At 45.9% G+C, this 15,163-nt stretch overlaps 1 protein-coding gene across 4 annotated transcripts in view; it reads left to right on the top strand.

The window, feature by feature from the left end:
* Positions 1-15,163, top strand: part of PHIP (PHIP subunit of CUL4-Ring ligase complex) — a 341,415-nt gene that overhangs the window by 103,800 nt on the left and 222,452 nt on the right. For all 4 annotated transcript variants that reach the window (XM_032794919.1, XM_032794918.2, XM_032794916.2 and 1 more), the window contains one exon: positions 6,157-6,257. In XM_032794919.1, the coding sequence (XP_032650810.1) occupies positions 6,157-6,257 (101 nt within the window). The remainder of the gene's footprint in view (positions 1-6,156; positions 6,258-15,163) is intronic.

Genomic DNA, 15,163 nt, shown 5'->3' with positions numbered 1-15,163 from the left:
AGGGGCAGCTGCCACAAGGGCGTCTCTGCAGGCCACTTTGGGTGCAGCGGACACAGCTGAATGGTCCTTGAGACGGGCGTCCTGGCTTCTGCTCTCTGGGTTATCCAGCGAAGTGCAGTCATTGATGCAGGGTCTCCCTTTTGATGGGAAGGCGCTGTTTGCGGAGGAAAAGGACTCAAGGCTGCACAGCATGAAAGACTCCCGCACGACCCTCCAGACCCTGGGCTTCTATGTCCCTGCTCCGGCAAAACCCAAGTTCAAGCCACAGCAGGCTCCCGTCCAGGCTGCCCTCTCAAAATACGAGGTTGCCCATAAGAAGCAACGGGACTATAAGAAACGCCCGCAAAACCAATACCGGCCTGCCCCCCAGCCTGAGTCCTCTAAGGGCTAGCAGACGGGTAAAAGGCAGTTTTGAGAGGAAGCTCGGGGATACCCCTGCAGTTTTCAGCAGGGATCCACCTGCAATAAAGCTCCCTTTTTCCAATCGATCGTGTGCGTTCCTCCTGGAATGGTCGTGGCTCACCTCTGATTGTTGGGTCCTCAACGCTGTTTCCTGAGGTTACACCCTCCAGTTTACTTCCTACCTGCCCAACCACCCCCACCCCCATCCCTCTTGGGGGACCCATCGCACGAGGCTCTGCTTGAGGAGGAGGTCGGGAGGCTCATGGAACTAGGAGCGATAGAGACGGTGCCCAAGGAGTTCCTGGGCAAGAAGTATTACTCTCGTTATTTCCTTATCCTGAAGGCCAAAGGGGGGCTCAAACCCATACTGGACCTGCAAGGTCTGAACCAGTACTTCATAAAACTGAAGTTTACCATGGTCTTCCTGGCCTCCATCATCCCCTCCCTGGATCCCAGGAACTGTACACAGCCCTTGATCAACAGGGCACATACTTCCACAGCTGCATATTCGAGGGGCACAGGCGCATCCTCCATTTTGTGGTGGGACAGAATAACTACCAATTCACGGTCCTCCCATTTGGTCTGTCCACTGCCCCCAGGATGTTTACAAAATGTATGTTGGTAGTAGCGGCCTATCTCAGGTGCCGGCGGGTCCAGATAGTTCCCTATCTGGATGACTGGCTGGTCAAGGGTACCTGCCGATTACAGGTGAGGGATCAGGTGGTACTCTTCCTGTCTACATGCACTGCCCTGGGCCTGTTGGTAAACAGCACCAAGTCCACATTAGTCTGAGTCCAACGCATAGAGTTTATCAGGGCGCTCCTGGATGCAACGTTGTCCAGAGCCCCTCTCCCCACAGACAGGTTTGAGATCCTGAAAGGGCTCATCGACTCGATGATAAGGTTCCTGGTGACGATAGCCAGGTCCTGCCTACAGCTGCTAGGTTACATGTCGGTGTGCACGTATGTGGTCCACCACACCAGGCTCAGGATGAGGCCCTTCCAACTCTGGCTGGCCTCACACTTCTCCCAAGCCATGGACAGTTTGGAAAGTCCTCACTGTGCCGAACTCGGTGAGCGCCTCCCTATGGTGGTGGTCCACACTGAGCAACATGCTCTGGGGGGGTCCCATTCAGGGACAGGGCCTCATCTGTGGAGTTGGTGTCTGATGCATCGGACCTGGACTGAGGAGCCCATGTGGGGAATTTTTAGACCCAAGGCCTATGGTCTCTGCAAGACCTGATCCTTCATATGAACATCAAGGAACTCAGGATGGTGCAGCTGGCATGTACAGCCTTCCACTCGCTCCTGAAGGGCAAGATAGGGTTCTCACAGACAACATGGTCTCGATGTTCTATCTGGACAGACAAGGCAGGGCCCAATCCTCTGCCTTCTGCCACAAGGCCCTGAGTCTGTGGGACTTCTGTGTAGCCCACAACATCCATTTAAAAGCCTTTCACCTGCCGGGCGCCGGGAACGTGAAGGCGGATCCCTTGAGCAGGGATTTTTTCTCTCAGCAAGAGTGGTCCCTGCACACAGAAGTGGCCCTCCAGCTTTTCTGAAGGTGGGGAACTCTCCAGGTGGACCTATTCGCGACCCGACAGAACCAATGATGCCCTCGGTTCTGCTCCGGGGGAACCTGGGGAGGGGTGCTGTCTCTGATGCCTTTATCCTGCCCTGGTTGGGCCAACTCCTACACGCCTTTCCCCCGTTCCTGCCGATTAGCAGGATCCTAGAGAAAATAAAGGCAGACAAGGCCAGGGTCCTCCTTATTGCCCCGGCGTGGCCCAGGCAGTACTGCTTCGGGACCCTCTTGGGCTTGGCGGTGGCTCCACCGTGGCTGTTGCTGCTCCGCCTGGACCTGCTCTCTCACACCGAGGCTGTCTCCTCCACCCCAACTTGGAAGCTCTTCACCTCACAGCATGGCTGCTCAGTGGCTAGGTGGCAAGGAGAGGACATGCTCAGCTCTAGTTCAGCGCATCCTCCTTGAGAGTAGATGGCCCTCCACTCACCTCTCCTACATGGCGAAGTGGTCAGATTTTGCTAGGTGGGCGACGGACCGAGGTGTGTCCCCCAACGGCTTCCCCGATCCAGCTTATCCTCGATTACCTCCTCCACCTGAGGGTCCAAGACCTGGCGCCTTCATCAGTCAGGGTGTATCTGTCAGCCATATTGGCTTTCCATCCCCCTGGTGCAAGGACACATGGTGTTCTCCCATGCTATGACCGGCTGGTTCCTTAATGGTTTGGACCAGCTTTACTCGTATTCTAAGTCCCTGGTCCCGCAGTGGGACCTGAATCTGGTGCTGGTTCGACTTACGAGGTCCCCATTTGAGCTGCTGCCCATGTATCCCTGGTCTCACCTCTCATGGAAGGTGATCTTCCTGGTTCCTGTCATGTTGGCCAAATGGGTCTCGGAGCTCAGGGCCCTGACCTCAGAGCTGCCATATACTGTGTTTCATAAGGACAAGGTTCAGCTCCGCCCACACCCCACGTTACTCCCAAAGGTGGTACCCGCCTGCCACATGGCTCAGGACATTTTTCTATCATTCCTTTACCCCAAACCCCATATGACTAATGAGGACCGCTGCCTCCACACACTCGATGTGAGGCAGGCTCTGGCTTTCTGAACGGCTTGGTTCACTCGAGGTAGAAAGTCCTCACAGCTGTTTGTCGCTTCAGCTGAGTGCGCCAGAGGCCAGCTGATTTCCACTCAGTGGCTGTCCAACTGGATCACTTGGTACATCTGCTCCAGTTATGAGCTGGAGGGTGTTCCCCGCCACTGGAGGGTGTTCCTCTCCCCCCCGGCCGCCGCCGTTAGGGCACACTCGATATGGACGCAGGCCTCATTGGCTGCCTTTTTGGCCCACATCCCTATTCAGGACATTTGCAGGATCGCCACATTGTCTTTGGTTCACACGTTCACCTCGCACTATGTGATAGTCTCCCAAACCAGGAATGACGCCGGGTTCGGCAGAGTGGTGCTCCGTCCTGAGAACTTGTGAGCTCCTGCCCACCTCCAGCGGATACAGCTTGGAATCACCTACTGTGGAATATACATGAGCAATCACTTGAAGAAAAGGCAGTTATCTTTTTCCGTTAGTGGTGTTCTTTGAGATGTGTTGCTCATGTCTATTCCACATCCTGCCCTTCTTCCCTGCTGCTGGAGTTGATTGACAAGAAGGAACTGAGGGTAGGGGGAGCGTGCAGCTCCCCTTATACAGTGCCAGGCAGGCACCACTCCAGGGGTTGTGGGGGGTGCTCCTCCCTCACGGGTACTGCTAGGGGGAAAACTTCCGGCACTGGTGCACGTGGCGAGCATGCACGCCTACTGTGGAATAGATATGAGCAATACATCTCGAACACCAGTTACGGAAAAAGGTAACTGCCTTTTGTGCAAATTACAGTAAGATCTTGTGTCAGTCTAATGGGTCCCATGGCCTCTTGTGTTTCCATGACACTGCATGCAAAACTGCATCTACTTTGGATGTTAGCTTGGTTGAGGGAAGTGTATGCCCTGAGCAAACACAGTCTGGACATGATTGTATCAGTTTCACAAAAGATTCTCTTCCTTTTCAATTTGTGGAAAACCTGAATGCAGTTTGTATTGAAGTTTCATTGCCAGCAGATCGAGGGATGTGATCGTTCCCCTCTATTCGACATTGGTGAGGCCTCATCTGGAGTACTGTGTCCAGTTTTGGGCCCCACACTACAAGGATGTGGAAGAATTGGAAAGAATCCAGCGGAGGGCAACAAAAATGATTTAGGGGGCTGGAGCACATGACTTATGAGGAGAGGCTGAGGGAACTGGGATTGTTTAGTCTGCAGAAGAGAGGAATGAAGGTTGATTTGATAGCTGCTTTCAACTTCCTGAAAGGGGGTTCCAAAGAGATGGATCTAGACTGTTCTCAATGGTAGCAGATGACAGAACAAGGAGTAATGGTCTCAAGTTGCAGTGGGGGTGGTTTAGGTTGAATATTAGCAAAAACTTTCTCACTCGGAAAGTGGTGAAGCACTTTAATGGGTTCCCTAGGGAGGTGGTGGAATCTCCTTCCTTCGAGGTTTTTAAGGTCAGGCTTGACAAAGCCCTGGCTGGGATGATTTAGTTAGGAATTGGTCCTGTTTTGAGCAGGGGTTGGACTAGATAAGCTCCTGAGGTGCCTTCCAACTCTGGTATTCTATGATTCTATGTTAACCCTTTCGATAAGAACGATAGCAACAGATGCATATAGAGTTTAGAAGAGTCACTGTTACATATATCAGAGCTCAGAAGAGTTTACAGCCTATGCATACACTTCTTGCCAATGATTCAAGGTCAGCTTAGTCAGATCATGACCAACATGATTACAGTATTTTATGTAAACAAGCAGAGAGCACAATCATCTCTTCTGTGCTCATAGGCAATACACTGTAAACTCGTCTGAGCTCCAAGATATGATATATATCAATGTATATAACCGGCCAGGTCTGCAGAGCGCATTAGCAGATAACCGCAGCAAATACTTTCCCACAGAACATGAATGGGAGATTCAGAAGTCTGTTGTTCAGTCCATTTTCCACCAGTGGGGATGACTAGCAGTAGATTTGTTTGCAACAGACAGGAACAAGAAATGTCAAAAGTTTTTGTTCCAAAGGGGGTCAGAATCCAAACTGTCTGGTTGATATGTTTTTAATTTTTGCAGTCACAGACACTAATGTATGCTTATCCACCAATTCTTTTGCTTTTGAGGGCATTAAGGAAAATCAAACAGGACAAGGCAGTAATTACCTAAGTAGTTCCTACATGGCTCGTACCATATTGGTTCCCAGAACTACTTTGCTTCTCCACTTATCCTCTGATTCAATTATTTCTACTGTTGGACTTCTTGACTCAGAACATGGACATCATCAGTAAGCCTCTTGACTCAGAACATGGGAATCCTCGGTAATCTTGATCCATCTCAACCTAACCACATGCTTTTGGATGGATGTCAGAACTAGAAAAGAGGTGTTCTTCAGAGGAGCAAACTATTCTGATCAACAGTAGAAAAGATTCTACAAGAAAAGTGTACAATACAAAAAGTGGTAGAGATTTGTGGCTTAGTGTGAACTTGTGCTTCTAGAGTCCTAAATACGTTGTATTTTGAACTATATCCTTTTGCCAAAGACCTTGGAGAACTCACTCAGCTCTCTTAGGGTACAACTGATGGCTATTAGTGCCTTCCACCCCCGTGTATATAGCTCATTGTTCTTCTTTGAGATGTATTATCCCTATATGTATTCTGTGATCAGTCTTTCTTCCTCTCTGCTTTGGAGTCCTTCTGTACTCTTCGAGATCTATGGTAGAAAAGGGGCTCAAGTGACAGTTCGTTACACGCTACTCTTTAGCAGAAATCTCTGGTGCATGCACACCTAGAGTGGAATACATTTAGGACAAAACATCTTTAACTCCAGTTATTGTTCAGGTAAGTAACTTTTTTTTATGTTTGGGTTTGCATGTAGATTTGTAGGACTAGAGGATTCATCCATGAGGATTGTTTTAGTGTGGGAAGATAATCGTTCTGACGAACTTTACAATATTTTAGCAGTTGGTGTTGCTACTATGTGATATTTTCCACTACTATATGACTTTTCCTTTAGTAGTGTTGGGTACTACTTGAGTTTTCAATAAAGACTGAAAAATTAGAGTCATTTGTTTCTGTTTGAGAGACTGGGACAGCAATTGAACAAATACTTTTCTTTAACCTGTGGGGGTTTTTGTTTGTTTTTTCCTCCAGTTTTCTCCATTATGCAGTGGATCAAAGAGATATCTGTCTTCAACTGGAGCAGATGGAACAATATGTTTTTGGCTGTGGGATGCTGGCACCCTTAAAATAAAGTTAGTTGTATTTTACATGTTCTTAATTATATGTCATGAAAAACTAGTGGTAATGAATGTTAGAGAAATTTAGTTGGGTACTACTGTCAACAAATTGAAAATTAACTCATCAGTTAACTTTCTATATGGTTACAGAATATAGTTTTTCTGGTATAAAGTTATTAATTATCTGTCTGCCTCCATTAAGGATTAAGTTAGTGCAGCAATATACTTAGGGTTTTGTAGGATGAAGCAAATAAATATAGCTTCCAACCTCACTGTATTCAATATAATACATTTCTGTTCAAGTAGGCTTTCTGTGGCCTGGCACAGAAGCTGGATTTTTTTTATTGATTGATTGATTGATAGATAGATATCTGGTTCCTAATTCCAATTGAAATGGGAGTAGTGCTAAAGAAAGCAGTAGAACTAGAAGGTTCTTAATTCCAAATGTTAGGTGGGAGAAGATGTCATCCTACTAAAATTCTGAAATATCTTAAAGCATTTTAATACTAAAACAAATGGCACTTCTTTCTCTCATCTTCCTATAGACTTTTTGCCTATCAGAGTTATCCCCCCCCCCCCCCCCGCATTTTCCTACTTACGGTGAGGTGAGTTTGAGTTTTCTTTCCCTCCAACTAGGTAGCAGCACATCTGGGTATTTCTGGAAGGTTATGTAGGTGTGTTGGTGTCTAAAACGAATCTAAGGAGTAACTTGAGGTGGGATGCATTTCATCATCTTGGAAGCATTGTCAAGATACAATGTACTCTGCAACACAACAGAATTAACTTTTGTGAAAACATTAATTTAGTCTATAAACATGAAATAATATCCATTCTCATTCTGCTGTCCCCCACAAAGTCTGTGGCTTGGTCTTGAAAATATTTATTAACATAAAATTCATTGGTTAGTTTTGAGGATGGGATTTTTTTGTTGTGCTCTCCAGGTGGACTGGCTCCACTTCCGAAGCCTGGACTTTCATTATCTTGTCCAAGCAGTCTGGTTCAAACCCTTCTTTTCTGTGTGCCAGGGAGCTTGTAGCTAGCTTCCTCATCTTATCTTTCAGGTTTTCCAGGCCTTGACTGCTGCACTGTTCTCCAGGCAGTTTGTTTTGCCAGTTTACATTTCTGGCTCCCTTGTTTCCTGGCTACAAGATGTACTACAGATCTCACTCTTGACCCTCTGCTATGGGAGCATGCACTAATCCAATTAACTCTGCCTTACTAGGAAAACTGAAGCATATCTGCCAACTTTAATGATTTCATGAAGTTTTTCTTAAAGCCAGAGCTTCTGGAGTCAAGTGTTTAGATGAGAATCTCAGTGTTTCCTTTTAAGAAACAAAGTTTCTAGCCCTTGTTGTGGAGACAAGCTCAGAAATTTGACTGGAGCATACACTTAATGGCTCAGAAACCAGAAAACAAACAAAAAACTTGGAGAAGAGTGAGAATATGGGTGGGTCGGTAGGTTGAGACTTAAATCTTCTAATTTTAAGACAATCATATGACTCTAGGAGACCTACTCCATGATTTTTTAACACGTTGAATTGCCAATACTGAGAGACAAAATAAAATGTGGGGTAGTTGACTGCATCACAATTCCAGATTACATGGCAAGAATGCTTAATTCTGTGGTATCTTGGCATGTCAAATCTAACCACCACAGGATCAGTTCACGAGATCCTGATTGAGATGAATTAAGCAGTTCACACCTCTGAGCTATAGTTTCTGGCAGTCTGCACACTCAAGCAAACTTCTCTAAATCAGTTTACAGTTGTAACCAAGGAAATCACACTGGAAACCATGAACAAGACTAGAAACATTTTCCCCCCCTCTCAAACCTGAGATTATGGAGCTCTGTTTTGAGGCAAATTCTGCAGTGACAGAATTGTGGACTATATGGGGCTCTGATTATTACATATATATTAATGGGTGCTAGTAAAGGACCAGTCTTTTGAGGTGATGGAGATGTGGGAATGCTGAGGTAAAGGAACAGGGAGACAGAAAAGGTAAGTCTATTGAATGTAGAATAAAGGGTCAGTGGAGTGGGGACATTGAGGCTGCTTAGGGTATGGGATCTTTGACTATTTCTCATTCATTCGTATCTACAGTACATATCTGTTTAGTTAGAAATTTTTTTGTGACATGTCATGGGCCTGGGGGACAAGTATTGAAGGGAATAGGTTTTTTTTTTAGTTGGTTTAACTTTTTTTGGGTAGTATAAAGTAGTTATTAGCTAGTTGGCATGTCTTTTGGGAAGGAGGTATAAAGTATGTCTTATAGGATTAGAAATTATGCTGTGATCATGTCTAGAATACTGAAGTAGTGCGTCTCTGGGAAAAATAGGTGGGAAATAGCTGGTAGGCATATTATGGGGAAAGTATCAGTGGATAGACTCAAAGGAGGAAAATTGTAATCTCCTCTCCCATTTAATAGTTGAGATCCTCCATTTTAATTCTTTACATTGGAGATGGAATTGCAAGAATCAAGGGTTTTCTCTGGCCTCTTGCTTTTCTAGAAGATTCTTCTGCAATACCTGAGCAGCATGATCTCAGCAGCACTCCAGCACAGTAGAAGTTTTCCAGTGGTAGTTTGAAATAGAAGATATTAACTTAAAACATGTTGTGCTGCTGTGGGGGTGTGATGATCTTTGCTTGTGGGGAGTGTCACCTAGTGGTCAGGGATTAGGTAGTTCAGTTTATGGTAGGGGAGCCTGGGCCTTCCCACACCCCAGGCTCTGGCCCAGGGCCCTCTGAAGGTAACAAAAGGGTCCAACACCCAAGAGTGCAGCCAGTCTGCCCTCCCTGAACCACTTCCTACCACCCCTCTGTTGTCCACAGTTCGCAGACTGAAAAAGAAGGCATGAATGGAGTCAGCTCACTGTATGGCACCTCTTTGTGATCAGGCATGGTGTGTTAACTCTTCCTTGGAGCAGCGGCTGCCTCCCCAGCACCTTGTTCCTCCTGTCAATTTAGTTCCAGCTCTCTCCCCTTCAGATGTAGCTCATAAACAGAATAAGGAGAATTAGCACAAATAAACTGAGTACGTATGAGAGAGAGGGAGGAATGCTTCCCTCTCATGGTGTACCTGAAGCAGGTCCTCCCTTCTCTCAGGGAGAGATCTTTGGATAGTAGTCGTCAGGGAGGGATCCTGCTTGCCCTCAGCACTTTTCTCAAGAACTGCAAGTTGCAGTCCTGCTCCTGTCCCTGTTCTACTCCCAAGTGAGCTGTCCTGCTCCCTTTTAACTCCTCCTCCAGCCTGTGCATCTCTTCCATGTGTGGCAGGGCAAGGCTGACTGAGCCCAGAGCAGCTCCTTAACCCCTTGTTGCACAGTGTGGGGGTTGTATATCCCATCACAGGGGGGAAACACACTACTTTGCAGAACTAAAGGCAGGATACTGCTACTTGGAAATCTATTTCTGCTGGAGGAAAGAGGGAGAGAGTAATTAAATCTTCCAAACTATATTTTCCCCTCCATCCCAAATCTGCATGGAGGGAAGAAGGCAGGGAAGATTCCTTTGCAGGAAAAATGTTATATCAAAAGTTCTGTGAGTATATAGGGCCTTATGGGTGGACATGAAGTTGATGGGTAGGGATTTTCTGAGTATGTAACAATGTAATTATTTGTCAAAGACCACATTTAGAATTGGAGTACACCTTGATTCTCTCATAGGGTATGTCTACATTGAAGCTGGAGGTGTAATTTTGGACAGATGTACCCATGCTTGCTTTGATCAAACTAGTATGCTAAGAATAGCCATGTAGTTTCAGCTCCATGGTTGGTAGGATGGACTAATTGCCTTAACTACAGTTCTGTCTTCAATCCTAGATGTGTATTTGGGGCAGCTAATCCAACCCACTGCACGTTGAGCCACAGCTATGCTGCTGTTTTTACATGCTAGTTCAATCAAAGCTAGTACAGTTATATCAATATGAGCTGGAAATTACACTTCCAGCTCCAGTGTACACATACCAGTGGCCATATTATTGCAGTGGTTGCCTTACTGGTCTACTGCTCTGAGTGGGACAAGGTGGTGAGATAATATCTTTTGTTGGATCAACTTCTGTTGGTGAGAGAGACAAGCGTTCAAGCCTGTTCTAAGTAATAGTCTACATAGAACTGTGCAAATTGTCTGATGTAATTTTTTTGTCAATTTTTAAATTCTCAGTCCCAGTTTCTCATGTATTTTAGATATCTGCAGTTAGCCTCCACCCTAGATATGTGTCAAGTTCAAAATGTCATCTGACATTAAAGTCCTTCCTTCTGATTTATCATTGTACTTATGTGATTTGATTTTTGTTTATATTGTTACTCACATATTATGTTAACTGTCTTAGTTATCTTCGGTGCCTTTTTTCCTGCTGTTTGCATTTCATATTGGGTCCTCACTTATGTTCCACTCTGTTGTTCTCTTCCTTCAAACATCCATACTGCTAATTCTTTAGTACTCAAGTCTTACATTTTTTTCTCTTTTTTTATGTATTTACTGTTATGTCTTATCGTCTTTTGTTATTATTATGTCCCCTACCTCAACACTTAGAACAAATCTGTAAGAATCTGTTGGCATTATTACAGTGGGCTACATTAACCCTGTAACTATCAAGGGACTAGCTACTTGGCTGGCATAAATTGGATCGCTGAGATTCTGGACCCCAAGTAGTTTTTAAAAGCCTTAGTACCTAATATAAGTTGATAGGGGTAGAGAGACAGTTGGGGACCCAGAAATGTCTTAATGCAATTTTTTTCAACATAACTTAAAGTTCAAAAACTAATGCCCTGGTATTCTAATGGCTTCAGTGAATTTTGGTTGAGGCCAAAGGATCTTCTAAGCTGAAAAGTTTTTCAACTTTTTAAACTGTTGACTGAAATTGTACTAAGTATTTCCACGAGACTGGGAACTTGCGTTATACTTACTATTTGTAATGAGGCCCACAGATCCATGACTTTAGACATATTTGTTTTAGGCAGCCAGATATCTCTGCTCTAGGCAGTCTTGGAAGCTGACCAGAACTATCATTTGGCTCCACCTCTGAAAAGCCTGTCAGTTTTGCATCTGTCTCTATAGCTCCAAGAGGGAGGCAGATCAGCTCCACCTTGCTACAGAGCAAATATATACAATTTCTTTTCAGTTGGCTTCAGATTTCCAGGTTTCTGCACTCTGCCTTTATTGGCATGGGGATTCCTTTTCTCCTCATAACTACTGGGACTTTCCCTCTAACTCCCTGCTCAACCATACAGAGTGCAGTGTGGAGGAAACTAAGAAGGGGAAAGCCAGATGCAGTCTCCTGTACCTCCAAACTGATTGAGTGCCTAGTCTGGAGATCTGTTGTGGTTCTAGGGAGATTCAGGTCTCTCCCAAATGTTCAGATTGGGGCAGGGTTTCCTGCAGCCTCTCTCCCCCAAGCGAGAGAGTTCTCAGGAAGCAGCAAAATCCTCTTACGGTGGCACAACAGCCATTCCCTTCCCCGCTAAAAAAAAAGGGAGGTTGAAGTGCAACATTAAAGGACCAGAGAAACTTTTTGCCCAGCTGCCAAAGCCTGCCCAGTCCCATTCCGCTCATGATAGCCCCACCCATCCTGCTGGTACGGTTGGGCAGCAGTGACATGGAAACAGAACTCAGTCTGGAACATACATACAGGTAGCAGCTTGGCCCAACTTTTAAGAAAATCAAACTGACTCACAAAGAGTTCTCAAACTGTCCAAAATAGAGAGACAGTCCTTGTTGGAGATTCAGTACTCAGAAGAAGCAGAAGAAGGTTCTGCACAAGGCAGCTGGACAACAGGATGGCATGCTGCCTTCCTGTTTCCAGGGCATGAGATGTCACTCTAAGATTGGATGGGCTTTTGAAGATGATGGGCAAGGATCCAGTGGTGATGGTTCATATCGGCACAAATGACATTGCGTCGTGGCACATCTCGCAGGTAGTAGATGAGTTTAGAGAATTCAGAAGTGTGCCGAAGAAGAAAAATGTCCAAGCCATCTTCTCTGTGATCCTTGCTGTTCCTCAAGCAAAGGAAGACAGAAGGCAGAAGATTCTGGAAGAGAATCACTGGCTAGGTAAGTGATGTAAGATGGAGGGCTTTGGTTTTGTAGAACATGGGTCCATCTTCTATGGAAGAGGAGCTGTATAGTTTGGATGGCCTCCTCCTCAGTAGAAGAGGGCTCAGTCTCCTGGAGGACAGACTGGCTAGAGTAGTCAAAAAGGGGGGAAACTAATTGCAAAGTGGAGGGTAAAAAGGAGGGTTGTATGAGCACTCAGTATAAAATGGATATGTTAGGAAGAAAATTAATCAAGGAACCAAAGGACATGAAGGAAGGAAATTCTTTAATTGCCTGTGCACCAGTGCTAGGAGCCTGGGTGAACATCAGGAATTAGAACTGTTGGTTTATAAGCCTAAATTTGATCTAGCTTGTATTACTGTAACCTGGTGGGATGGCTCGCACAATTGAAATGTTAAATGGTTATAATCTATTTTGGAAGGACTGTGTGAGTAAAAGGGAATGTGAAGTGGCACTGTCAAAAATTGCATTACCTGTTTCCGAGTCCCTAATAACTTGGAAGAAAATGATCTTGAATGCATATGGATCAATGTCGTAACAGATAAAGGACACATGGGGTACCAGCTGTTGTCTGCTACAGACCACAAAATCACAGTAGGACTGTCTCCTTGTGCGCTTACCTACAACATGGAGGGGAAAAATACTGCATGGTCATGAGGGACTTCAATTTGAGTGACATATGCCAGAGGTCTCATGCTGCCAGTACTGAAACATGCTTGGAATTTAATAGATGACAGTTTTCCTAACAGATGAAGAGGAACTGATCTCAGAACTAAAGGTTAATGGTAGCTTGATCATGTTTATAATATGTATGCAGAATAAAATCTAGACCAGTAATATATATACTTGGGCCAGTTTCACAAAGCTGAAAACAATTATTGTCCAAATCAGGTGTGAGGAAGATTAAATCAGAAAAATGTGAATGATTATTGGGAAGTATTTAAGAACATCTTACTAAATGCCCCCAAAGTCACAATCCTACAATCGAGGAAGAAGGCTGTGTGGTTTAAAAAAAATACCTGGTTTAGAGGGGAAGTGAAGGCAGCTGTAAAAACAAAAATAAAAACATAACAGTGGGGAATTTGTTGTTAATGAATATAAATCAGTAGTTAGGAATTGTAGAAAAATAAGAGAAGCCAAGAGAGAAGGTGAAATCTTGGCCACCAGAGCTAAGGACAGCAAGGACAAGCTTTTTAAATATCTTAGGAACAAAAAGAAGGCTAACAATGCTATTAATGCATTACTATATGGAAATGGTTGAATTATCAGTAATGCAGAAAAGGTAGAAGGGTTAATATATTTCTGTTCTGTATTTGGGGGAAAAACAGATATACTCTCATCGTGTGGCCATAACACTCCTTCCATTCCACTATATCTCTGGAGTATGTTAAACAGCAGCTACTAAAGTCAGACATTTTAAAATCAGCAGGGCAAGAACTTGCATCCAAGAGTATTGCAAGAGTTGGCTGAAGAGCTTGCTGGACCATTCATGTTAGTTGTCAGTGAGATTTGGAGCTCTAGGAGTGTTCCAGAAGACTGGGAAAAAGCTAATGTTACACCAATTTTTAAAAAGGTAAATGGGATGATCCAGGTAATTCTTCTTCGAGTGATTGCTCATATCCGTTCCAGTAGGTGTACATGCCGCGTGTGCACGCTCGTCGGACGACTTTTACCGTAGCAACTCCAGCGGGCCGGCAGGTCGCCCCCTAGAGTGGCGCCGCCATGGTGGCTGATATATACCCCTGCCGGCCCGCCCGCTCCCCAGTTCCTTCTTACCGCCGTGTCGGTCGTTGGAACTGTGGAGCGCGGCATAGCTGTCCTCCACATCCCTAGCTTCTCCTTGTTCGTCGTTTTTCTTTTTCTAGTTCTATTTGTAGTTCTAGTTATAGTTAGTGAAGTTTAGATTAGTTGTAGTTAATAGTTCTTGTTGAATATAGTTAGCGGACTTTGGGCTCTAGCCCTCCCCTGCCCCCGGCGCCGGGCTCATGCCTGGTTCGCCGGGGTTCAAGCCGTGCTCGGCCTGCAAGAAGCCGATGCCCACTAGCGATCCCCACGACGCCTGCCTAAAGTGCCTTGGGGAATCGCATATCTCGGAGAAGTACCAAATTTGCAAGGCCTTCCGAGCAAGGACCAAAAAGGAGCGAGATCAGCGCCTAAAGACTCTGCTAATGGAAGCGGCGCTTGACCCTTCGTCCTCGGCACCGAGAGCCGCCTCGGCTCCAGCATCGGACCACTCCGGGCCCACGAAAACGCCGCGGCACCGTCCTTCTCCGGCGCCCGGCCCCGGGAAAAGACCGTCAACGTCCTCCACCCTGGCTAAGCAGGCTCGGACGGAGCTACCCGCCGCGCGATTGCGAGGGCGAATACGATCGAGAGGACTTGCGGCCAGCTGGTGCGGGGATAGACCGGAGAATCACACTGTCGCCAGAAAAGGCAAGTCTACATGATTGGAGACTCTTTACTGAGAAGAATAGACAGGCCTGTAACTAGACCTGATCGGGAGAACAGAAGGGTGTGCTGTCTACCGCGGGCAAGGTACAGGATGTGGACCGAGGCTGAAAGGATCCTCGCGGGAACGGGAAGACCCATTGATTGTCCTTCAGGGGAACGAATGATACGGCTTAGTCACTCGCTGGACTGTATCAAGGGGGACTATGTCAGACTGGGGAAGACGCTCAAGGAAATCGAGGGTTAGGTGATCTCAGTGGGTTCTGCCGGTTCCTAAGAGCGGGGGCGACGAAGCGAGCGACAAGATTATGACGATTAACAGATGGCTCAGGCAGTGGTGCTATAAGGAGGGCTTTGGGATGTACGGTCATTGGAGCGTTTACGGACAGACAACTGTTCGCTCAGGATGGACTTCATCTA

This window comes from Chelonoidis abingdonii, chromosome 3 (genome assembly GCF_003597395.2).
Source record: "Chelonoidis abingdonii isolate Lonesome George chromosome 3, CheloAbing_2.0, whole genome shotgun sequence".
Classification (NCBI taxonomy): domain Eukaryota; kingdom Metazoa; phylum Chordata; order Testudines; family Testudinidae; genus Chelonoidis; species Chelonoidis abingdonii.
The sequence above is the reverse complement of the archived record's forward strand: the minus strand, read 5'-3'. Positions and strand labels throughout refer to the sequence as shown.